Below are 26,478 nucleotides of genomic sequence, written 5' to 3' on the forward strand. Positions count from 1 at the left end.
ACTACTCTAGTTGGAGACTAACAGTTAGATTTGTTCTAGAGTTTAGCCATCACCATGTATGCTGATTATGCCCACTCTACAACAGATGTGATTATAGTAATCCACAGAAACAATTCAGTTAATTTTGTTCAGTTTACTATACCTGATATTGACTTAAGTACAGTGCAATTTGTGCAAGGTTTTGATACAGAAGTAGTGAGGTAAGGAATAAAACAGCAACTTCAACGGATATGAAATATAAAACAATAATTTATTTTTTTATTTTTAACTTCATTTTACTTGTTAGTAACTAGTCATGATTTCATGAAAACTGCTCTCAGTTTCAATACATTCAAATCTACCAAGCAGACAGCTACTACAATGGGCATTTCAAATTACACAAACGGTCTTGTAAAAAGGTAAGACACACATGCACATTCTTTCTGTAAGCCACAGCCTTTTGGCAAACTTGTTTCAAAATCTTTCAAAGCTGCAGTGTGCAGCACTTTACACCAGCTCTTTTAACTGCTGCTTATGTACTTCCTTCAGAAACCACAGAGAGACAAAATAAAAAGGTGTAGCTGTTAGCCAAAACCTTCAAGAGTTGTATGCATAATAGGTTACCGCCACCCTCTGTCCTCATATGCCCTGATGGCTGGCTTTCTCTATACTAATCGTGGTGAACATTTGCATCTGTAGAGCTAGTTGGACTGCAGCTTCCACCATCTTTCATGAATGGTTATGGTGGCAACTGCATTCAAACAACATTTGAATAACCACACATTCTCCATCTCTTTTCTGTACTATAGCCTGTATGTCATTTTCCAGTTTCTGTGATCTACTCTGCTTACTGCTTTCCAATCAAGTTGTAGCAATCTAGACATTTTCAGCAGTCATACAACCCACTTAAAGTTTATTGCATTTGCTAGACAGCCCTCTGATTCTGTTGTGCCCTTTTACAGCATCTTAGGCTATCTGATGTGGGGGAACAAGTATCATATTTCAGCTCATTATGTCTGGGGCCAGCATCATATTTGTGCCCATTGGCTACAACTGTATTTTTCCTTCCTGAAAAGTTGCCATGGACCAGCACTGGTCAAAGGGCCACCACTTCAAATAGCACTGTTCTGTCAGACAGCCAAACCAGGGTGTTTACTGAGCACATAATGAGTCACCATATCGGGTTGCAGACTGGACAAGCATGCTATCCCAGAAGGTAAAACAGTAGGTGCAAATAACCCCAATGATATAATCAGTTTGATAAGCATAATGCTGCAGAATAATTGTATCAAGAGTTTGGTAGTTACAGCTAAAATACTGATAAAACATCAACTTGTGCAGAGAAAAGGGCAACTATATATTGCAAAATACTGTTTTGTTAAAAATACTATTTGAAGTTGTATTTGTGTTTCTGCATGTGTGACCTTTTAAAAAATATGAATATAGTTTTAAAAGATAATTACCTGTGTAAGTATGATTAATATGTTTTTCCTGTTATTTTAAACACTTTATGTAAAAGGGTAACAAGTTACAAAAAAAGGTACTATTGGTATACCAAATAAGCTCTGACTGTTCAGTATTGCCTTTTAAGATTTTGGGTGGATGACTCTTTCTCACCTCTTTGAGAACAATCTGCACCCAAAGTTCAGTATTTGAACTATAAAATTGATGACCGCGTCTTATATACAAAACAAAAAAGTGTTGCCACATTTAACGAGGCAGGAATCTCTACCCCAACAGTAGGGTTTTATGTACACAGCTTCGGCACAGGAAGATTATACTGTAGTTACTGACAGGAAGGAGTTGTAAACTTTTGTGCCATCAGGTGACTTTGTGCCATGGGTTAGGAGTTCCTGGATTGTCATCCAATTGTCAAATATCTTTTTATTCCTTTTCTTCATCATTTTTTTGTGGCTCAGTTCTATGATATTCACTTCCTTCTTCTCTTCTGCCCCTTGCTGCTCCTTCAAACATTCTAATCTGCTCTGCATCATGAATTCGCGACGTCTCCTCTGTTCCTTGGCTTTCACAATATGTTGCTTCCGCTCCTCCTTACTCCAGTAGCGGCCCATCTTCATTTCACTTATGGCATCATCATCTGTGGTCATGCCACTGCGCTCTTCCTTGATTTTTATGGCACGCTCTCTCAGCAACCTATCCCTTACTGGTCTCTTGGTAATGTAACGGGTACCATCACTCCTCACTTTGACTTTCCACTCCATTCTGGGTTCACTCTGGTTTGAAGAGTTCAAATCTTTGCACATGCTCACTAGACTCATTTGGCTCTGTGCATACTCCACTGCTGACTTCTGCTGTATCAGCTGCATGTAACTCTGGTAGTGCTGGGCATGGGCAGGAATATGGGCATGCTTATAGGGAGAATGCTGATATGCAGACAGATAACCACTGGGTTTGGGGGTTTGACCTGGGCTTTTGCTTCCATCACTGGCTTTTCTCTCTTTGATTTCCAAAGGGTTGCTAAGGTCAGCATCTTTTGGGAGAAGTTTAGATGTACTGGATTCATGACTCTCTGGGCCAGTTAGCAAGTTTTTCTGAGACCCTTCTGCTCCTTCACTGCCTTCTGATTTGATATTTTCTGCTGTCCTGCAGAGAGAGTTGTTGGGTGAGATCTCCAGTGTGAGAGGTGTGCTTCGACAGCTTTCCCCTGTATTGTAAGCACTGGAGCTGTCCTTGTCTGATTTCTCAGGAAGCTCAGTAATATCTGAGAGCTCATGTCGGCGGACATCAATGCTTGTGTTGTAGTTGCGGAATCCACTGTTGTGAAGCATCCATGGTTCCCTGTACTGTTCTTTCAGTTGTTGCATCTTGTGGGCCCTCACAATGTTGAGACACTCCAACTCAATGCTGCGCAGCTCTTCATTCAACATTTCCAGCTCCCTGTCCACACTTTCATGGTCACTTTTGCTCATATCCAGAGTACTGTTGTGACAGTATATACCATAAGGGTTTGCAGACTTCACCTGGCATTTCAGTTCCAGCAGTTCTCGGAATCTCTCACACTCATCCACTGGGATGCCGAGGAAGTCTGCATCTGTACAGTCAGCAGAAATAAATGACTCATTGCTGAATTGCATGTCGCCACTTCCCAGAGTGTCATGGCTGTATGTAAGCTTCTTCTGACTCCCTAAAGTGTTGGATGAGGTAGTGTGGTCATCAGCATTATTCTCTTGCTCTGAGCTTTCGTCATTTCGAGTACTTTCATCAGTACGCCCTACACCACTGTCTTTCTCATGCTGGTTTGATAAAATTGTTGCAGTATCTGTGGTTCCTCCATCTTCTTCATTTTTCTTCTTCTAAAGAGAGAAATTTGGTAAGAAAACAAGTGAATAAATGTAACAAGCAAGCCTGTCTTCTGCTTTATTCACACAGATGGGTTTGCCTAGAACAGTGGTTTCCAATCTGTGGTCTTCCAATGGTTTTGGACTTCAGTTCCCAGAAGTTCCAGTTAACTTGGCCAACAGTCAGGAAATATTATTATTATTTTTGCATTTAAGTGATGGTTGCACTATACTATCATTCTACTGAATACCTACATTATGCAACCAATTGTGTATATCTGTGAATATACTTGCTATTTCCATGTTCTTAGGGATGCATGTTGTATATTGCAGACACTCATGAAGTAAAACAGCATCTAAGAATGCACATGTGTTGTTGCATGTGCAACAATTAACCTTGTGGAACTCTGCTTATGCAACTGGGAACTGAATAAGAATATTATGCCATGGCCCCAGAAGTACCCCTGCATGGGTAAGAGAACTTATATGTAAAACACCAATACGACACCAGCCCGTTTTTTTTAAATCCCCTTAAAATTGTTGAATGTATCGAGTACATAGAATTTCTCACAGTAATAACTGTAGACTAATGTTTTTCTACAGCCGATGAATGTTAAAATATAGGGTTCTTAATTTACATGTTTGGGGAGGGCCCAAAATCAGTGGATACTCTTATGTAGTCACTGGCTTGCAGAAAAATTGGGAAATTAGAAAAGAAGAAAGAAGGAATACAATGCAACTTATTAGGATAGGTGGAAAAAATGAAAAAAAATTGCCAGGTTGGACAATCTGATAAATTAGAAATCTGATTTGATAACCCAGAGATCTGTGGTAGAGTGCTCTATAGTTTATTGTGTTGTTCAGTTGGGAGTCACTTTGGGTTTGTGTCTATAGTTTCTTGGGCGAGAAACAAATCAGAGAAATCACCCAGAATCAGACAATATAACAAACAAACCATTGTGCAAAACCACTCCCTTTGCAAATGGCTCATGTATGACATGCCAGGGCTTATGCATCTCCCTTGCTTGGTGTTTTGTCCAAATTCATTAAATTAAATTAATAGTACTTTAAAACAACCATAGATCATGTAAGGTAGGCATGTACTTTAGAAAAATACATTAAAAACTCTAGAGTATTATTTATTCTACAAATGCAGGATATTCTTTTTATTTAGTGATGGTGTTCAGAGACCTGCAGACTCACACAGAATGTCAAGCATGTTTAATATGCAAAGGGATCTTGTAGCTCCTTTGAGAATAACTGTGCGAAAGTTGTAGACTTGGTTACTTCTTCAATTTCATGGAAACTTATATTACAACTTCTTTCATACAGGGACAAAGCGACAGGCAGCAAGGAGCAGCCAATGGCTGTGATCCACCGGGACCATGGCGACAGCACAGCCCACTTCCAAAGCAGTCTGCCACTGGTTCCTTTTTCATCTGGTCCACAGGACTGGATCATGGCAGTGGAGCAGCTTCTGGCCACTTTGGGGCATGCTGGAAGCTCCTTTATTTGTTCCCTGTGTTTTGGGCCACAGTTAGTCTCAAAGGGGCTAGAATATCCCTTTGTAAACTGATATTTCAGACTAACATGGTTGTCTCTGAATTCTAAAAGCATGCTTAATGTCTTTTTTAGATAAGTGTCAGGACTTACAAGCTACTTTTTATTCTGAATGACAAAACATGCAGTGCTTACCCTCACAACTATCTGCAAATCTGTATTTGACAATTTAAATGAATTCTGTCAGTATCACATTTGGCCAGTATAAGCTGCAATGGGCTTTACCTGTTGAAGCATGCTGGCAGTAAACTGCATTGCCTGATGGTGCTGTTCCTCCAGCATGTCCATGTGCAAATCATCCAGGAAATCATTTCTGTCATCATCCATCCATCCGTCATCCAGCTATAAGGACAGAACAAGAACATCAAATATTGGTAGAAGCAGGTTCAGGAAAATCTTGTTTGTTAAAGGTAGTTTGATCACATTATTTGTGGTTGTGTTCAGCAAGTTATCGTTGTTATTACTTGGTGCATAACAGATCATGAAATTTTTAATTTTATTTTTTACTTTTACTTTTTACTTTTATTTTTTAAAAATCATCCTTAGGATTTATAAGAGAATGACACATTGCCTGGGGATACTGGGGATTGTACTCCAAAAAGTAACTTTTCCAAACTATAACAGAGAAATTGCAAATCACTGACAAATCAGTCTGCTCTCTGTATACATTAATGTCCCTTAACACAGTGCTTCTCAGGCTATCTGATGTGGCATTTTTTTCCTTATGTGCAAGGGGCAAATACCATAGTTTTGCCAATCAGCTAGGTTGCTGTGTGCTTTTAAGTAATTTCTGATTTATGGAGGCCCTAAAACAACCCTATCACAGGGTTTTCTTGGCAAGATTTGTTCAGAGGATTTGCCTTCCTCTGTGGCTGAGAGAATGTGATTTGCCCAAGGTCACCCAGAGGGTTTCCTTGGCCGAGTGGGGATTCAGACCCTGGTCTTTAGAATCGTAGTCTAGTGCTCAAACCACTACATCATACTGACCCATTAGATACAACTGTTTTATGCTCTGGCCATCTCCTGTCTTGACTAATGAAGTTTTCTCCATCTTGACTTGCCTTAGTACCTTTCCCTGTATTTAGAACTTGCTTCTATTCTCTCACTACTTGTACTACATGACATCCCTCCTTAAATTCCTGCACTGGCTTTCTGTTTGCCCTAGGCTGCACCCACACTGCAGAAATAATCCAGTTTGACACAATTTTAATTGTCATGGCTCAATGCTATGGAATTCTGGGAATTGTAGTTTTGTGAGACTTTTAGACTTCTCTGTTAGAGAACTTTGGTGCCACAACAAACTACAGTTTTCCAAATCCCAAAACATTGAGCCATGGCAGTTAAAAGTGGTGTCAAACTGGATTGTTTCTGTAGTATGGATACAGCCCCAGATGCAGCATATACTCCCTGGTCTTTCTGTTAAAGGTCCCAGTAGTCCAGCCTTCTCTTATTTCTCTGCTCTTGCATCATGACACCTCAGCATTCATGATGTTTGCCTATCCAACTTTATCACCTTGAAACATTAGAATTATCTGTGCTCTGTAAAGCAGTACACATATTAAAAGTGCCCTACAAATAATAGTTAAGCAAAATAGATACAGCACCTGGAGAATTTCTGGTCTTGCTATGAGTAAGGAGACATTTTTGCTTTCTTCACTGGTAAGGAGTGCCACAGCTTCCTCTCGATTTTGGATCTCAATACCATTAATCTGGGAGAAAGAGAAACGCATACTGAAATCCCAGTGTACAGCAATCCAAAAAAGAATGTCACTTAATGATATATGCAGTGAAGCATGCCTCTAGAAAACCTGCAACCCTATAGATATTTTTGACCAAGAATACATATATTAGTCCATGTTGAAACACAGAATGTTTTATATGGAGTGTAATTCATTATATCCATCTACACAAATTCTATTGAAATTAATTGGATAGCTCATATCAGAGGCCTTAATTTAATGCCACATTTGATCATAACATCACTGGCCAACCTCAGCACCTTTCAACAAGTTCCTTTTCCTTATCTCTAAAATGTACCTTACACTCAGTTATCCTGTAGGTTCTGATGTAGTCAAATAATCAAGCAGCTATTTTGAATCAACAGTTTTGAACAATAAGTTGGACTTGCTCTACAGTGAGGGAAATCAGTGTATGTCTCAGGAAGCAGTTACAGGGGGGAAAGTAGCAACAAGGTGTTGGAGTATGGAGTCACACAATTGCTGATCTACCTTACTATCATCAGGTGATGAGGATCTGTCTCACTACCAGCACTGAAATAACATCCAATTATCTGGCCAGTTTTTATATGCTCTCTCTGTGTGCCTTTGTGTGTATGTAATGTATGCATGTGTGGATATCTTATCGTTCACTTCAGGCAACAAAATGTCTCGGACCAGCCTGATCAAAAATTCTCTTTTTGCAAAGGCATCTTTACATGGGAGGAAGGGAGTAATTTTTCTATGTCAGGACAAACTCTTGTTTTAAAACTTTGCCCTGGCAAGATAAATACCTGTTCTTGCCACATAAAGTTTACTGCATCAAAATATAATGTGACAATTGGGATTCACAGGGCTGCTGTGAGGCTGAATAAAATAAGGGTTATAAATCTCTTTGCCTGCTAAAAGTGCTATATGATGGCAAATTCAATAACATTATACCCGTGCTAAGAGACTGTTGGATTGTCCCCTTAGGTAGTTTCTCACAAACATAATACTGTCAGGTAACACTTTGCCTTTCATAGCTGATCTATGAAAGTAAATACTGCTGCATTTGGCCTAAACTGCTAGTGCCAAGCCTTCAGATATTTCACTGTTTGAAGATACTTATACTGGAGACATTTCAAATATGATTTTGTCATGGATCTCTGCAGGATCACAAAATGAGTAAATGAAGAACTAATACAAAAAAACTGAGGCAGGATTTCAGGTACCATGAATTATTTGCAAACTCACTTGAATGATACGATCTCCTTCTCTGATGCGGCCATCCTTTGCAGCAATGCTGTTGGGATCGATCTATAAAAGAGGATAAAGTTGGCTACTTAAGTGTACATCTACCCTTCTGCACGTCTTATCTCCTCAGAGTTTTTTTACAATAGCATAAAATATAAGCCCAAATAATTCAGATTCACAGGATCCATAATGATTAGAATGGGTTGGGTAAGATCAACTTAATCAGTAGCAGATAGTCCAGAAATGACTGATGGATAGGAATGAAAGGAGTGATTATTTAAAAAGCTCAGTAGGTGAAGAATCAGTTTATCTTTCTCTGGATTCTAAGGGGCTAACTATGATTGAATACTGCAAAAACAATTACAATTTGAGTCCCAACATATCTTTTTAAGAACAATATAATGGTTTACAGTCATCCTTCCCCATTTGTTGGGGATCCATTCCGGAGCGCCCCCCCCAATCAGAAAAACCAATATTCAAAGCCCATTGGTTAAAATGGGTGTGTGCTTCTGCGTGTGGCACAGTGAGTGCACCTTGGACATGCACACCATTTTGTCCCTCCCTTCTTGCCGTCCACGAAGGAGTGGATTGCAGACTCCAAGTCCACAAATGGGGAGGGATGACCATATACTGTATATTAAATGAGACACATATACACTCTTCCCAAAATTCAAAACATCCAATGAAGTGCCACTGCAAGACCAGATTGCATGACTCTTCTGCTTATGGCTGCTTAGTTGTACTGTAACATTTGCATCATGTGGATGCTACACCCCGACTCCACCCCCAAGCTGGCTTTTAAGGCCGGTCTGCACATGGCCTTAGTCTCTGGAGCAGCAGAAAACAAGCTTACTCAATCTTCAATTTGACATTCCTTCAAATATATAAACATAGCTATCATGGTATGTCTTAACTTTCTGTTCTCCAGGCTAAACATACCCAGGTCCTCAAGTTGCTCCTCATAGGGCATGGTTTCCAGACCTTTCACCATTTTGGTCACCCTCCTATGGAGAGCATCCATCTTGATGCATCCTATTGATGCAGCCTAGAATTGCATTGGCTTTCTTAGTTGCTGCATCACATTGCTGACTAATGTTCATCCTCTTGCCCACTAAGACTCCTACATCCCTTTTGTATGTACTGTCATCAAGCCAGGTGCCACCCATCCTATATCTGTGTATTTCATTTTTTTGTTGTTCACGTGTAGTATCCTACCTTTCTCTGTTTTTAAATTCATTTTGTTAGTTTTGGCCCAACTTTTTAATCTGCTAAGGTCATTTTGAATTCTGACCCTGTACTCTGAGGCATTAGCTACCCCTCCTAATTTATAGCAATAGCAAGTACATTTCTATATGCTTATCAGTGAACTTAAACACTCCCTAAGTGATTTACAAAGTGTAAGTTAATTGCTCCCAACAATCTGGGTACTCATTTTAGTGACTGCGGAAGGATGCAAGCCTGAGTCAAGCTTGAGCCCTTTTGCTGGTATTGAACTCACAACATTACGGTTTGGGAGTGAGTGGCTGCAGTACAGGCATTTAACCACTGCGCCACCAGGGCTTCTAATTTAGTGTCATCTGCAAATTTCACAAGCCTATTAAGTATTCCATCCTCCAAATCATGTTGAATAGCATGGGACCCAGGACAGAACTCTGGGGCATCCCACTACTCACTTTTCTCCAGGATGAAGAGGAGCCATTGGTGAGCACCCTTTGGTTTTGGTCAGTCAACCAAATACAAATCAATTTGACAGTTACATTGGCGGGATACAGACGGGCAGGGAAAGACATCTTGGAGGTGTATTCTGCTGAATACGGAGCCTCCAGACCGCCCGCCCCGGGGGCGTGGCTCAGGTGTATGGGGCTTCCACATGGGGGGCAGTGAAGACGCCTCACCTGGGGCCGTTTCTGACCCGCAGTTTCCAAACTGCTGCCTCGGAGGACGCTGCAAAGAGAGAGGCAGCTTCCTCACGGGCGGCCAAAAACTGGGCTTTTTTTTTCTTTTGCCGGCTGGCGGATGCGCAGCTGCGGCGCTCAGCACCGGCGGCAGAAAGCCTATGTGCACCTTTAAAGCACCCAAGCCCCTTTAAACTTTTTTCCCCGCCCTGGCCAAGAACAATGGTGGTCTCCTGCCAGCTGGTGATCAGCTGGTGTTGGCATCCTTGTCTGCTTGCACGTTGCCAGTATCACCAGCATCATGGATGCCTCCTCTCCTTTGGTCCCCGTGCTCTTGCTGAATCTGCAATGCACAGCCACAGCTGTTGCCACTGCCACCGCTGTCCCCCTGTCATCCCCCATCACCTCCCTTGTACATATGTAAATATTTAAAGTTTTAGCGTTTTTTTATTGTTAGGTGAAAATGGCGCAGGAATGTGTGTAGGGGTGCACTTTAATTTCCAAACTTTCCACGATTCTAGCAGCGCATGCGTACATGCAGCTCTAGGGTTAGGGTTAGGGTTAGGGTTACGAGTCTTAAAATGCGCTGCAGCTGTGCTGCAGCTTCCACACCTGCATGGCAGCTGACGCTGCAATTAAAGCCTGACTGCAAACTGCGCATGTTCCAGGACCCCGACTCATTATGCGACGCAGCAGACACGGAGCTTTTAAATGGGCAACTTAAATTAGCGGCGTAGCAATTCTGGCGTACCGGTGCGGCAGCTTACAGACGGAGATGCGCAACTGCGCACTATATAGAAAAGAAGCGGGGAAAAGCAGCACCTTTTTAATGCCGCTTCTTCCCGATTGGGGCAGGCGGGCGGCGTGTTCATGGCGGCATTCAGGTAAGGGCCGTCTGAAGGCTATACCTTCATGACATCATGAACACACCCCTTTTTGCCCGTCTGTATCCCGCCATTGTTTAGCTCACATTTTACTAGTCTTTTTGGCAAAGATATCATGGGGGACTTTGTCAAAGGCCAAGATATGCTACAACCACAACATTTCCTTCACCTGCAAAGCTTGTGACTCTATAAAAAAAAGAGGTAAGATGAGTCTGGGATAATTTGCTATTAAGAAACCCATGCTGACTTTTTAAGTAAACATTATTCCATTTTAAATGCTTACAGACTATTTCATAATCTACTCTAGAATCTTAGCAGTGATGTTAGGCTGATTGGGTAGTCATTATTTGGGACACCTTTTCCCCTTTTTTAAAGACAGGGACATATTTGCCCTCTTCCAGTCTTCTGGAACCTCTCCCGTTCTCTAGGATTCTCAGGCGGGTTACAAACCGCCAAAAAATACGTATTGAATACGTATTAGGGTTAGGAAGGGGCGGTGCTTCCGCACCCCCCTAACCCTAATACGTAGTCAATGCGTACAAGATGGCGGCGCCCTTTCTACATGGGCGCCGCCATCTTTGCGTATCGGACGCACAGCGTCCAGATGCGTCGCGCCGCTGCTGACGTAGCGAGCGCGCCCCTGGCGCCTCGCTACGTCGCAAACGCGACGCAAAAAGAAGCTCCATTTTGGAGCTTCTTTTTTCGGTCCGCGCGGGAGTCGGGCCATCTGAAGGCTCCGGCTCCCCCGCGGACCTTCTGGCGGCGGCGCCAGACCGCTGCAAAGCGGCGGTCTGTACCCCGCCTCAGAGATTATTGCCAGTGGCTCTGAGATTACTACTACCCTTGGATGTAGTTCATCTGGCCCTGGAGACTTGAATTTATTTATAATACAATCCTCCCTCCGTATAGGCGAACTTGCCATCCATAGACTTAAGTATAGGTGTATGGCAAGCCTGTGGGAGGGGGGAGTTGGCAGAGGAGGAGGAAGAGGGGAGAGAAGGAGAACGAGGAAAAGGAGGAGGAGGTGGTGGAGGAGGAAAGAAAATGAGGACAAGTGATGTGGGGAAGAGGAGGAAGAGCCGCTGCAGCAGTGATGGTGGAAGAAGTGGAGGAGGCGGAGAAGAGGAAGAAGAGAATGAGGAGGAGGAAAAGAGGGGGAAGAAGAGGTAACAGAAGAGAAGAGCGAGACCAGCATTGGGGAGGGGGCAAAGTGTCATTGTTCTCAATGGTGGTGTGGCCACGTGGCCACATCATCATTGAAGTCTATAGGACTTGAGCATATGCTGATTTTGCTATCCGTGGGGGGAGGGAGTCTGGAACAGATCCCTCGCGTATAAAGAGGGCCCACTGTATTCTACACCTATTCTGTGCTGCATTTCCCCTACTGCATCATCTGTTCCATTTACCGGAGGTTAAGCACTGTTCTTGTTTTTAGGGAAGACTGAGGAAAAGAAAGTGTTGAGTAGTTATGTATCTTTTCTTGTTAGCATTTTGCCATCTTCTCCATGAAGTGTCCCTACCATTTGCTTGTTCTTTCTTTTACTACAGACATAATCAAAAAAGCACTTTTTATTGTTTTTTAATCTCTTTAGCATGCCTGAGCTCATTCTGTGCTTTAGCTTTTCTGACTTTCTCCCTACACAAGCTGGCTATTTGTTTGAATTGTTATTTGGTGAGTCATACCCTCCCACCTTTCCATTTCTTGTACATGTCCCCTTTCAATCTTAGCTCAGTTGGAAGTTCTTTAGACATCCATCCTGATTTTTAGACACCTCCCATTTTTCCTCCCCATTTGAGCTGTTTGAAATTGTGCCTTAAATATTTGACATTTAAGAAACCCCCATCCCTCATGAACCCCCTTCTCTATTCATATTCCTGACCATGGTATCACCGCCAGTATTTCCCTACAGCTTTCTTGAAGTTTAGAATGTTTGTCTGACTATGCTTGGCTTCCCCTTTCTGCTGTATAACAAACTCCAGGAAAAGATGATCACTCTCACCTATGGGTCCTGCTTCTGCCACTCCATTAACCAGGCCATCCCTGTTGGGTTAGTATCAGATCTAAAATAGCTGATTCCCTTGTTGCCTTGTCCTCCTTCTGGACAATGAAATTGTCTGCGAGCCAAGTAAGGAATTTGTTGGATCTTAAATTTTTGGCAGAGTTTGACTTCCAAGAAATATTGGGATAGTTGAAATCACCTGTTACAGCTACATCTCTCCTTTCTAAAAGTGGTAATCTGTTCCAAGAAGGCATTATCCAAGTCCTAAGTTTGGTGAGGTTCTTGAGTTCACTGGCTGAGAATTCTGAATACTGCTCCCTAAACTGTCAATTTTAGGATTAAATTGGATAGAACTATGCAGTTAAAATAGAATCATAGTGCTATAATTCTGTAGTGTGACTGGGCCCTCTGGTATCCAGACTTGTCACCATCTTAGTCACTGTTTTCTGGCACTGGTTCTACTTGGTTGATAATGCATATATTTGTGATCTATACATTCAGCCTTCCGTATCCACAGATTCGGCTTCCACAGATTCAATCATTTTTTTTTTTGAGAAAACCACAATATTCCAAAAAGCAAATCTTGATTTTGCCATTTTATATAAGGAAGACCATTGCACTATGCCATTGCATATAATGGGACTTGAGCATCCACAGATTTTGATATCCACAGAGGGTCCTGGAACCAAATCCCAGAAGACCTAAAGGACCCACTGTACATATAGAAAGAATATATTTGTTAATGAGAAACACATACATTAATATGGAAAATAACAGTATGGTTCAATAGCAGGGAAATGGGTCAGCGTTACATCCAAACCGGCTTTGAGGTGTAATATAAAATATAATTAGCACAAAAAAGTAAACTATTTTAATTTTTAATTAAACTATTTGAGAAGCAGGTATAATACTTAAAGCTGTTCCATCTTACCTCACTGATATAGATGCCAATATCATCTTCGTCATCAGTTCTGTAGCACACGGTAAGCCCAAACTTGTCCTGGCTGTTCACTCGATGCAAATCCACTTCCTAGGATAAACACATGAGACCCTGGTGAGTCTCTGTGTTTTTCAAAATATGTGAAAATATTTTGCTTAAGTTGTCTACTGTTTCTTTTTATGTGTTTAAAATAATTGTGCTAGGTTAATTTACTGAGCTAGAAGTGAAGTGATTATGGCTACACAATCAATACTCAGAGCAATTGTGACTCTTCCATCAATATGAAGTCATTTTTAAATTAGACTCTTTTATTGATCTTATAGAAGAAAAATGGTTAGTCTTCTATGGAGTGGAAACACTAGAAAAGATCAAAGCATTTACAAACTTCTATTTTTGGTGCTGCCAAGTCTTCCAACATTTTCAGAGTCTAGGAAAGAAGTAATCTCATTCGTGAAAAGAGATGAAAGATTCATGCATTATAGCCCCCAACTCTTGCTATAAAATTTGATGTTAGGCTGATTCTATAAATATGTTTTCCATCTTTTTCTGAAAAGGTAATTTTGCAACCCCCCTTTTTAACACCATGTTTGACTGTTTATTGCATATGAATGAAATGCAGAAATCATGTATTCCCCAGGCTGTTGGCATGAAATTAATTTTCTAAGTACTTGTGCCCAACTTCACCTCAGGGTATTGGGACTAAACTACTCTGTTTGAATAGGTCCAACAGATAACCAACTTTAGCTGAACTAGAATCTCATATCCTATCAAATGCTATATAACATATACTGGGACTTTATGTTGATATTATGAGATACAGTACTTCGATACAAATATGAAAATTAGGCTTTAGGAAAAGGATGAATTAATCTTAAAAATAATTTTACTCCTACTAAAATGTTAAGAAACCAGAAATTATTCTTGTCCCAGAAAAAGGTAATATGGCAAATATATCCAATTAAGATTCCTCACAGTATGACGTATGAAATCTTAACTGCCATAGATTTGACTCAGAGTTCTGAGGTTAAATCAGAAGGATGGAATGAATAGCATACTTTAAGGTAATATGTTTTTACCATTGTCCTTTCTTGTCTGGAGGACCTTACGAAGTGCAAAGGCAAGTAAGTGGGCTGATTAACGTGACATTTTATTTTTGCCAATGAATAGTCTTATCTAATGGTATGTCTTCTCCACCTGTGCTTGAGTATAAAGGCAATATACATTTGGCATGCCCTTTGGAAACATTTGCACATTTGTTTTCTGTTTTATTTAAAGCAATTGTCATTACTTTTTGGATTACCTCATGAAGCAAACTTGTGTGGTTAGACAGTGAAAATAGAAGAGTTATTCTTTTATTTGAAAGCAAGGATGATACCCCTTTCAACATTTCATCAGTGTGAAGATGTGCAATTAAAAACATAAAACAAACCAAGTGGGATCAGGCCAAACACACATCTGGTCCAGATTCTGTTTCTACAATTGGTTGCAGGCACTACACAAGCAGAACAGTGTAACAGTGCCTTCCTACTTTCATTTCATAGTCTGTCAAGGGCTGGACCAAAGGCATTTTTCTACCACAAGCAAAGGGCAAGATAACATCCCTCAGCACCACATTCAGTATCCAGAAGGTGAGTGGACTAGTGACTGAGTCTCATGTCAGCACTGATAACAAGACAGCATCCTCTACTGCACTTAAATACAGCAATGCCTTCCTGCAATCCACAGCGGCAGGCTCACAAACTACATTGATCAGGCCTTGAATGCCAAGGCTCTTCATCCCTATAGCTCCTGCTGCCTGAGGAAGGTGCCTCACTAACAGTAGGGATAGTCCTGGAGCTTGTGAAACAGACTTAAAGCATGATAGTGTCTGTTAAAACTGTTCTATCAAAGCTCTGGGTTCTCTCTGGAGATACAGTGGTAGTCACAATTGGTCCTCAGTCTTCCTTCCCACAGAGCACACCCAAAACAGATTCCTAGTTTGATTTGTTGCTGGCAGGGGTGAACAGACCGCCCTGAAGGAGCAGCGAGATGCCGCTCATTTCCTAGCCATATTGGAGCCACAGCAACCTCATGCCGTGGCCCCAATCTGGCCTTTCAAGGGCGCAAAAAAGAGCTGATCCTTTTTGCACACTCGAAAAGGTGCCATAGCTACGGCAGCATGGGTATATGGCATTCCTTTGGCGCTACATTGTATGGATACAGTGCCAAAGGCACACCATGATGACAAATGCCCTTGTGGAGTGGCGCATGGTGTCAGGGCGCCCTGGGGGGGCAGAGTTGTGAGGATGCAACACCTCAACTCTGCCCCCATGCCAGCCTTTCAGGCCGGTCTGTACAGGGCCTATGTTTGTCCATGGATAAAATCTTTGATCACGTTGGGATAGCATCTCACGTAGGTCTACAAATCAGGTTTTTTGGTCAAAAGAGAGGAGTGTCAAAGTAAAGCTTTACCATATTAAAAAAAGAAAAGAAAAGAAAAAGGCCTACTGGGGTTGCATTCACACTTCAGAAATAATCCAGTTTGACACCATTATAACTGCCAAGGCTCAATGCTATGGAATTTTGGGAACTGTAGAGATTTTTAGCCTTCTCTGTCAGAAAGCTCTAGTGCCATGACAAACTACAATTCCAAGAATTCCATAGCATTGAGCTGAGGCAGTTAAAGTGGTGTCAACCCGGATCATTTCTGCAGTGTGGATACAGCCTATGCCCCTTAAGTCTATTTTCATTCATTCATTTTTAGAGGGCTTGAAAGACTGACAGCCATTTTGTCCCCTCTCTTTGCAGAGAAATCTTCCCATCATTGTGAGCTGTGGTATAAAAAGCTGTGTTTAAGTCTTTCAAAAAATTAGATAGCTCATTTCCATCTCATCTTCCTAATTTGTCCATTATAAGCATCTTTAGAGCAGTAAGAGAGACATTTTAATTTAATGACCTGAAGGGAAAGGTTAAAGCTACTGTCATTGTTGCTGATTCTTTGATTTTCTTGATTTTTAAAGAGGTACTAATTTGTCTAGAGTAAAACCCATGTCCACAGATCCTTCTAAAATCCTAACAAAGTAGACATACCCAGTATTAATCCAAGTCCACTATTGATTTTCACCCTTCATCATGGGTCTAATCTGCACTGCAGAAATAATGTAGTTTGACACTGCTTCAACTGCCATGGTGCCATCCTGTGTAATTCTGAGATTTGTAAAATCTTGTGAGCACAGGGTAATCTGAAAGGAAGCCAATCTTTTTGAAGCCCAATTTTGTGAGATACTTAGCCTTCTCTGTCAGAGAGCTCTGGTGCAGCAAAAAGCTACCAATCCCAGCATTCCATAGGATTGAACCACGACTGTTAAAGAGGTGTCAAGTTACAGTACATTATTTTTGCCGTCCAAATTAGACCCTAGACACTCTGTAATAGCAACATGGTATTAGTGTCTCCTACTCAAAAAGATTCATTTCTATTTTCTGACTTCCACATTTTAGTTTTCCTCTAACTGCATGTATATATTTTGTACTCTTGGAAGAAGTCTTGTGAGCACAGTGTAGCCTGAAAATAACCAATCCCTTTTTTTTTATGAGAACAAACACATATGTTAAAAAAATATAAGTTTTTGAAGCTAAAAGTGGTTAGAGTGCTGTAGGTGTTCCTTTATTTTCTTAAGTATTTGAGAGAGCAACAGTTATAGAGAAGCAGAAGACTGTGCTGAAATAGCATGCTTGACATCTACAGTATTTCCAAATTCTTACATGTTTTTGAGGCCGGGGAAAAGCACCATGTTCAGATAAGAGTTGACAGAGCGGTCCTTGGTTTTCCCCCCCTCCTGGTATTAATGCTTTAAAAGTCTTAATAACATAATTGTCTACTCTCTGAGCATCTCTCAATTTCAACCCACAGTGCCATTCACTGGGGGAAGACAATAAAATCACCGATATGAATAATTTATTGGCATGTCTAGATGACAGCTGCCATGATAAGCAATCTCTTGTTATTTACTTGTCAACATGTGTAATTTGTTTTGAAAAAAACAGAGCAGTAAATGTCAGTGACATTTCAGATGGTATTTAAATGATTTTCAATCAATAGCCACTATTGTGAATGGCTCAACACTCTCCCATCCTGCCTTCTTTTGTTACAGAAAGGTTGAGCACATCGATATGGTAAAAGTTTTCCATATTTTTAATGCTTTGCCATTATTTTTAGAAAGGGGATTGAGGTTGATCAATATGGAAGATTAGATAATGTAACCAGATACAATTGCTGAATACAGTACATCAAGGTTTATATAGCAGAAGGGAAATGAAGGCAGTAAACTCTGTGGCTTTAACTGATATCAGATAAAGTTACATCATTTTCATCAAACTTTATCCTGATAAAGCAGTTATATAATGTACACAAGAGCCAACTTGAAGGAACATATACAAATATTAAGAAGTGTATATGGAATTCATTATAGTTGGCTCTCCATATCCATGGATTCAACCATCCTTGATTTTGCCATTTTACATAAAGGGAAACCACTTTACTATGCCATTGTATCGAACAGAAGATGAACATTCATGGATTTTGGTATCTATGGCTGGGTGGTGGTGGTCTTTGAACTAAACCCCAGAAGATATCAAGGGCCCCCCTTATATAAATGCACAATTTGGTAGTGTATGCATAATTTGTTAGATGTTAGGACAGTATTAATTAGACCTTTTAAAAGGGACACTCCATTGAATATAATGGAACTTTTGACTAGGGTTATGTTGCAAACTGAGGGTCAGGGGAGGAATTTATCATTGGTGCATTTATTTGTATTTTAGAAAAAATATCATTTTAATTTACCTTTTAACCAGATTTTAGGTATTTTTATAATTTTTAATGCAATGAATGTGCATTTTTTTTAAAAAAAGAACTTTTATTTCACTTTTCATTTAACTTTTCATTTACAATAATAGATTAAACACACACACATTTTTGAAGGCACAATATTTTTTATTTTATTTATAATATTTCATAATTGACTTAACAAAGCTAAAACAGAATGTCTGTAAATTTATCCCTTGGCTCCTTCCACCCTTCCTGCAATTCAACAAATAGTTAGCAAGTAGAAAAAAGTCACTAGGGGTTCCCTAAATGCACATGTTCAGATAATCCTACAAATTCTCTGGATTTATATAAATCTATCAAATTTACCCAAACAAGTGAGATTAAAATCCATAAATTTGGCCTTTAAAAAGGCTATCTCTCGCAGCATAAAAAGATATAATTCTACTATCCATTGCAGTGTTTAACAAGTAAACCCACTTCTGTTACTCATTGCAAAAGTAAAAACATCTAACTCTTTACAATCCCTGGTGTACTTCATTACATTTCTATTACTTTTTGTTAATTTTTTGAGGTGAGGAATTAAATTAAGAATTAGGTTTTTAAGGCAAAGTTTTTTATTTTTGCACAAGCTTTTGCATACAGTATGGCTTCTGAAGAAGTGGCTTCATATCCATGAAAGCTCATGCAGAAATAAAAATCAGTCTTAAAGATGCTGCTATATTCCTTTCCTCCTCGCTTCCCTCTTATGCTGGAGGAGAAATACGGCTTTTCTTCTTTTCTTTTAAATGAATTTCCAAGTTCTGCTATGGAATTTACCACTATGTGGGGCAAAGTTTCCCACCCCCGGCACAAAAAACAGTCTCTGGAAATTATTCAGTCACAACTTTTTATTCCTCTTTTCTTATATACCATCCATTTAGAATATAAAGAAACCACATTTGTGTAGATAAGTGTGACGGTGACAATGAGGCACTGCCCAAAACCTCTTCATTTCCCTTTTTAAAACCCTTTTACTCCTTTGTCACCTTATGCTACACCTGCCACCAATCTGTGACAAAGACCTACTTTCCCCCCAAACTACTCAAGGGAACTTAAATAACAAAATATTTCCCTCAATGTTGTTAGTGTGTAACTGTATCTTTGAAAGCACTCCAAACTGTCATTTATTGAAACAATGTTATAAGTTTATTTGCAGGTTAACTTAAATACAGTATCACTTGTGCGGGATGTTGTTCACATTTGATACATTATTGGTATACTTAATTTGTTAACACTGTTTTACATTTGTGGTTTCTTGTCCTTATACCTGTTTGTTACAGTAACCCAAACCCATTCAAAATCTTTAATTCTTTATTATACTGGTTGTGCTTCACTTTTCACTGTCTATTATTCTCCTCAGAGACTGACACTTCACTTCCACCAGGACACTCTTAGTCCTCTCTTGGGTGCTTTTTAAAACTTTTAATGGCCTTTCTGTGCAGTATAACCTAGCCTCTGAAGCTCTTCAACCCCTCGGGTTGTACTCAAACTGTAACTCTCACTTTCCTAACCAAGGCCTTCTTCAGACCGGCCATTAAGGCTGGCCTGGGGGCGGAGTCAGGGCGTTGTGTCCAGATGACGCATGCCTCGACTCTGGTCCCAGGGTGCCATGACGCTGTGCGCAGCTCCACACGGTGTGTGGTGTCATGGCGCACCTCTGGTGCTGCATCCATATGATGCAGCACAGAAGGAGCACTGTATAGCCGTACTGCCTGGGCTATGGTGCCCCTTTGAGGGTGCAAAAAGGAGCCACTTTTTGTAGTTCCTTTTCAGGTCCTCAAAAGGCCAGATTCGGGCCACAGTGTGCAGTTGCTGCAGCCCTGATCTGGCACAAAAAGTGGTGGCTGCAGGCCGCCCTTTAGGGCAGTCTATAGAGCCCCCCAAGTCCCTAATCAACTAACTAACAACACCACCAACAACAACTTCAACAACATTAACCTCTATCCTGCTCTATTTATACCTACTCCACTTGCACTAGCTGGCACTTGACTCATCCTAATTGGATGTTCCCAGGGCTTTCCTCTGCCTGCTCAAATCTGCCTTATCTCCACAATATGTTAAGGAATAAGTTTTAGGACTGAGCTTTTGGATCTGTACAGACTGGCCAAGAGGGCCGCCATCGGGGTGAAGTCAGGGCATGGCGGCCACCTGGTGCATGCCCCGACTCCAACCCCAAGCAGCCATCATACCACCCACCTGACCAGATGGTGGGTGGTGTGGGTATGCTCCTGCGGCACAGTGTTTATGCACACTGTGCCAAAGAAACAGAGCAAAAGTGTTGCCACAATGGCAAGGGCATTTTTTTGCCAACTTGAAAAGGAGATCAGGGCTGTGTGGTTGCTGTGACCCCGATCCGGCGCTCAAAGAGGCTCTGTCAAAGTGCTCCAAAAGGGCTGTCTGTTCAGCCCCTAGGTTTGATGTCTCAAAAATGCTTCAATACTTGATTTAGGGTGGCATTTTCATTCTCACATATTTCACCTGAGCTATTCAATATGCTTCAAAACTCAGCATGCATTGCTTCCACATCTCCTGTTACACATCTCTGTTTGGCATATATTGTCTAGGGGTAAATCACTGGAGAGATAGTAAAGTACACACACATCTGAAGAAACAGCACTACAGCAAATGGTCTTTGTAAAAAATCCCTTCAGAAAAGCCTCAGAGCAGGTGTTTAGTACCTGAATTTTTATGAGTAATTAGATGTAGACTTACACTTGAGTATAATCCCACTAGCTGTGGTTAGAAGTAGAAATAACTGGGATTTGATACTACCCTAGATATGATAATTTTGTGTACACAGAAAAGAGAGCAGCTGTTTCTTAGTTGCCTGTGCCTCAATAAAGTTTTAATATAATAATAAAGCTTCAAAAGATTTTATGGACATCAGCTCCATAAATTTTAAACAATCAAAGAAAAAATCGAAAACAAAACCTTTATTCTTTCTTTCTTTCTTTTTTTAAAAAAAGAACATTTTCAAGAATTACTTGCTTCTCAGAGTAGAAGAGCAGAGTACAAAACAGATGTATAGACTTGCAGGACCAACATTGCCAAGAAGTACTATGGTCATAGTAATAAAGGTCACAAATAGAGAAGGACCTTCAATATGAACAGAAAAAGGACTTTGTCGACTCATATCCTGTCTCTGCTAACACCAGAAGCCCTCCTCTTTAGAGGTACAGTAAAATGTCTTGCGTTTGGAATCATATCATCAGCAGTTGTGACTGTAGAGTAGATGTAGCAACTTACAAAGCCAGTATGCCAAAAATAATGGTATTACTGTATATAGATGTCTACATTCTTTAGTTGCTTTTGTGTTATAAAACCCGACACTGGATAGTCAGCAGTTTTGCTGATCTGTGTTTCCTAGGATAAACTCCTTTTTCAAACATACAAATGCTATCATATTCAACATCATTCTTTCATACATGTATGCATGTGGCCTAGATGACCAGACTGTAGTGATTCAGATATGTAAACCGTGTTATGAACATTACCTTTTTTTCTTTTTTAAAAATATCTTTAGAATTCAAGAATAATAAGCAAATGAAATATTATGAACATTACTGCTTGCAGTGAAGAGATCTGTTCCATTGTGATTTTTCAAGAATGGGTAAAGAACATGAACCATTATGAACACATAGGATATATTCTAATTCTGTCTAGAAACAATGAAAAATACCTGAACTACCTGATAGGACAAGAGCCTTGTCGCCATAACTATCAGGGGACCTGTTTCTCACCTGCAGCATTTTTAGCAGGTGAAGTGTTGCATGGTTAAAATCTCCTCCCTACAGAAAAAACCCCCACCAACAACACAAGATCCTGCACATAGAATATTTGATATCAGCTGAAGACATCTAAGTCATCTCCCAGGTATCTATTTTCCAATTTCTATTTTTTTAAATGTTCAGTCATGTGACACTTGAGTTACAATCTGAAGTTTACCACAGTTTGTTCTTTACAAACCAATTTACCATGTCAGCTACTGTTTGCTGGAAATTAGTGTAATTAAGACTGGAATCTACCGGTGTAACATTTTACATTCATATTTTTTCAGGCTAATGCCCTGGGTCCAAACAGGTATATTTCCTTGAAGAGCTGCCTCCATTTGTGGAATTAGGTGGTGAAAAACCCTAATGCTGTCCCTGTGCATCCCCCCAAATTTTTGTATTAATTTTTGACTGGAAGATGATATCCCCCAAATTTGGAAATCTGCAGAAATCTAATGGTGATAATGTAAGTGATGCTCCCATTTCTGTTTAGGAAGTTCAAATTAGGCCAGCCCAAATTAAAACATGAACCAAACAAATTCTGCTTCCATTCTTGGCCTTAAATAGTATATAAAGTTATCAACCTAATTTTTGAGAGGCAAAGAAACTTATAAAACTATTCAGTCCTCCCTAATACATATTGTCTTTGTCTTGTTACTTATAAAACTCTCTCTCTCCTACCAAATGGCTAATTGCTGCCCAACAGCCATAAGCATTCTTCATTAAACTTGTACTAAACCCTGGAGAAGAGTTTTCCCTTTCATTTGCAAAAGGAGATTGGATTAAATTCTTCTTGGACACTTAATATTAATTAAACACAGAGAAAGAAAATCTTTTCTTAAAGTAAACTTCATTTATTGTTTTTTCACATATCCTGCTTTGTAAAGAGTCTTTTTGACTTCTGAAGCATGAGATGATCCACTTCAACACAGATAGGTAGTCACTCTTAATAGTGATGGTTTTTGCCTATTAAAGGTCAGAACTCCAGTGTCCAAGAAGAGTTCATTTGGCTAACATCCAAAACACACTGCAGAAATAATCCACTTTGAAACTGCTTTAACTATCCTGGCTCAGTGCTAGGGAATCCTGGGAACTGTGACACTGGAGCCCTCTGACAGAGAAGGCTACATGTCTCACAAAACTACAGTTCCCAGAATTCCTTAGCATCAGGGCAGTTAAAGTTGTCAAAAACTGGATTATTTCTGCAGTGTGTTATGGATCTAAGAGAGTTTATCTCTCCAGGGCAAATTCTTGTTTGCCATTTTTTTTGTTCTATGACTGAAAATCTGTGGCTAGGGATAATGAAGGCTCATGGTAGACTGTAGTCCTTGCTAGCTGGATCTAGGATCCTTCTTTCAAAATGGGACCTTAGAAATGTGCATTGATATTTCTATGGAGTAGAGAGATTTTTTTATGGAGTAGAGAGCTTTTAAGAAAAAAATGTCTTCATATCTTACGGTGTGATCTGATCTCTTGTTCAATTTGTTTGGGGCTATAGCACAGATATAAAATTCACCTTCCATGTGGGAGACCCAGTTCTGATCTAGGACGGGAGACGTGTGATCCGTACCCGCAGATCCAACATGAGAGAAGAGAAAGAGCGGGTGTGGCATGCCAGGCTTATGGGTGTGGTCTCTGCATATGCAGAACCCCAAATTGTCCCATCCCTCTATCACCTCAGAGATGGGCAATAGTAAGAGGCTAGTGGCTGCATTAATTGCTCCAGGAGACTTTGGAGGGCTATACCCCACCACACTGTCCACAAAATGTGTTTTCTTGCTTGTTTGTTTTTTGCTCTAGACTGCCCCAAAGACCCTTTAGGGTGGGGGACAGCAATTGCCCAGGGAGGGCATTTCTCCTCTTCACCTGTCAAGCAAGCCACACCACTGTATCTGAAGTGATAAGACTTCTGGCTGCCATTTTGGTACAATTGTTTTTTGGGGGGGGGTTGGGGGGTCTCTAGAGGTTAGGGGAAGCAAACTGCTACATTTTCAAGCAAATTTGAAAACTTTGGGGTGATTTTTAGGCAAAGAATTTCCCCATATTAGCCCCCCCATGTGTGGCATCAGGGACCACATATAGAGGTCCACAGGGTACACTTTGCCCACTCCTGCTGAAGCGAATCGGGGGTTCATTTTTACCATGCTTTGCCCCCTCTTCCATTTTAGGTTCAGGAGAGGCCTTTTATACAAAACAAAGTAGCCAGAAATAACTTCTTGTTCAGTTTTTGTTTTGAACAAGACAAAAGGAACAAAAATATAGCCCTAAAGCTGCCCATTTCCCTTAGGGGCACTTGGGGGCATTTTTTGGGGGAAGGCGTGTCTCCTGTAAGCCACATTCTGCCCACCACACAACAGGGATGAAGATTTAGGACAATCCAGAGTTGGTCTAGATGTTTTCTCCAGAGGAAGAGATTTTTTTTTCTGAAGAAAAAAAAAAAGCACGAGGAAAGAAGTTGGCAGTGCCAGTTGTCCTTTGCTTCTGCCCTGTTTGCAGGTGCCCAGATAGTTCATAAACCCCACTGGGCTCCTGCAAACAAAAGGTAAGACACTAATAATGTCAATGGATTTGTTGTATAAGAGAAAAAAGCTGAAAATTAATGGTACTGCCATACATATTAATATAAATGGCCATTGTTCACTAATAGCCTACTCACTATGTATGTTTGGTCCAGCATTTGCAGCTAGAATCGAGAAAGACACCTGTCTGAAAACATGAGTAGGCACTACCCATCGCTGTAGACCAGTAGTTCCCAAACTTCTAGATGTTTTGAATTACAGCTCTCAGAATTCCTGACCAAGCTGACTGGGATATCTGGGAGTTGATATCCAAAACACCCAGAAGACAAAAGTTTGGGAACCACTGGTCTAGACAATGCTAAGTTAGGTGAATAAACAGCCTTAATGATCTGGCAGAAGACCCCCTTGTCAAAATGAAGGGAATGGATAATGCATAACAACAATGTATGATGCCTGTATTACTAGAATTCTTAGAAGTCAGAAATGATCTAAAGAGGGTAGATATGAGAAGTCTCATGAATAAGCATTAGCATAACTTTTTGAGATGTAGATTGCCCTTTTCTTATGAAGAGCTCTGATAAAACCAAGGCATCTGCAGATATGAGCTCTGTGCATCCAGAATGGAATGCAGTGCAATTGCATAAAATCATTTTGGCTCTAAGCCACCTGGCAGCAGATAAGGTGAGCTAAACAACCTGAACATTGAATTGCAAGTGATATTTACACTTAAACAGTAATACAGCAGTGCTGTTATGATGCTATTATGCCTGCAGCACTCATAACAGGGAGATATCAAAATGAAAGATAATAGTAAATTAACCTCTGTATGCTGAAAAGCAAATTTGAGTTTAACAGATTAGTGTGTTGTGCTGCTGACAATCTCCTGTTAGGAGCAGTTTAAAACTTTATAAAATTGGAGACACCTTTTTCTAAAGGAGACAAAGGAGAGCCTGCATTAGAAATGAATTGCTTTCTGAGTGAGTGGGACTATAAGGTATTGAGCCAGGAACCTTTTCATATTGTAAGAGAGAAATTACTACTACTACTACTAATATTTATTTATATAGTGCTGTTAAGTTTTACATAATCATCAAACAGGATACAGATAAAAACCTGCCTATGGCACACAATCTAAAACCAGAAAGCAACAAAATGATAAAGTAATGACTTAACATTAAAATACATCTAAAACAGTAGGCTATAAAATAATACACACTAATACATACTTATCTAATAGTCAAAATCGAGCTGTAAGCTGAAAAGCTTCCCTAAACAAAGTTGTCTTTAGTTTGGACTTAAACTTAACTAAGGAAGTGATAGTCTGCAAATGTTTGGAAAGAAGATTCTAGGAGTGAGGAGCGGCAAGAGTGAAGGGGCAAATCCAAGCTGGGGAAGAGGAACCCCTTGGCTGCATCAGGAGCCCCGAGTCCCTGGAACATAAAGCATGAGCAGGATAGTAGGAGGAAATAAGAGCTGATAAATAAGGGGGCAGGCAAACCCTGCAGGGCTTTCAAGGTTAGAAGCAGGAGCTTATAATGAATCCTAAAAGGAATAGGGAGCCAATGAACAGATGACAGCAAAGGTGTGATATGGCCATAATAGTGAGCTGAAAAGATAATCATGGCAGAAAATGTTGAACAGAAATCAAGGGACCAAGGTGGGTCAGAAGGTTGCAGTACTCAAGGTGAGAAATAACCACAGCATGAACTAAAGTCTTAGCAGTTGATTCTGAAAGAAAAAGTCTAATTTTAGCTAGATTATAGAGAAAAAAATCGGCAGGACTTGGCTATAGCCTGGATCTGAGGAACAAACAACAAAGAAGAATAAAAAACAAA

General features: G+C 40.4%; 1 protein-coding gene across 2 annotated transcripts in view; it reads right to left on the reverse strand.

Annotated features, from left to right (window-relative positions):
* Positions 1-231: 231 nt before the first annotated feature.
* The window catches only part of PDZRN3 (PDZ domain containing ring finger 3), a 269,059-nt gene continuing 242,812 nt past the window's right edge, over positions 232-26,478 (reverse strand). For both annotated transcript variants that reach the window (XM_042455157.1, XM_042455156.1), the window contains 5 exons: positions 13,500-13,598; positions 7,790-7,852; positions 6,443-6,547; positions 5,064-5,180; positions 232-3,293 (listed from right to left, as the gene is read on the reverse strand). In XM_042455157.1, coding sequence (XP_042311091.1) covers positions 1,755-3,293; positions 5,064-5,180; positions 6,443-6,547; positions 7,790-7,852; positions 13,500-13,598 — 1,923 coding nt within the window. In that variant the 3' untranslated portion in view covers positions 232-1,754. The remainder of the gene's footprint in view (positions 3,294-5,063; positions 5,181-6,442; positions 6,548-7,789; positions 7,853-13,499; positions 13,599-26,478) is intronic.

Source organism: Sceloporus undulatus, chromosome 2 (genome assembly GCF_019175285.1).
Source record: "Sceloporus undulatus isolate JIND9_A2432 ecotype Alabama chromosome 2, SceUnd_v1.1, whole genome shotgun sequence".
Classification (NCBI taxonomy): domain Eukaryota; kingdom Metazoa; phylum Chordata; class Lepidosauria; order Squamata; family Phrynosomatidae; genus Sceloporus; species Sceloporus undulatus.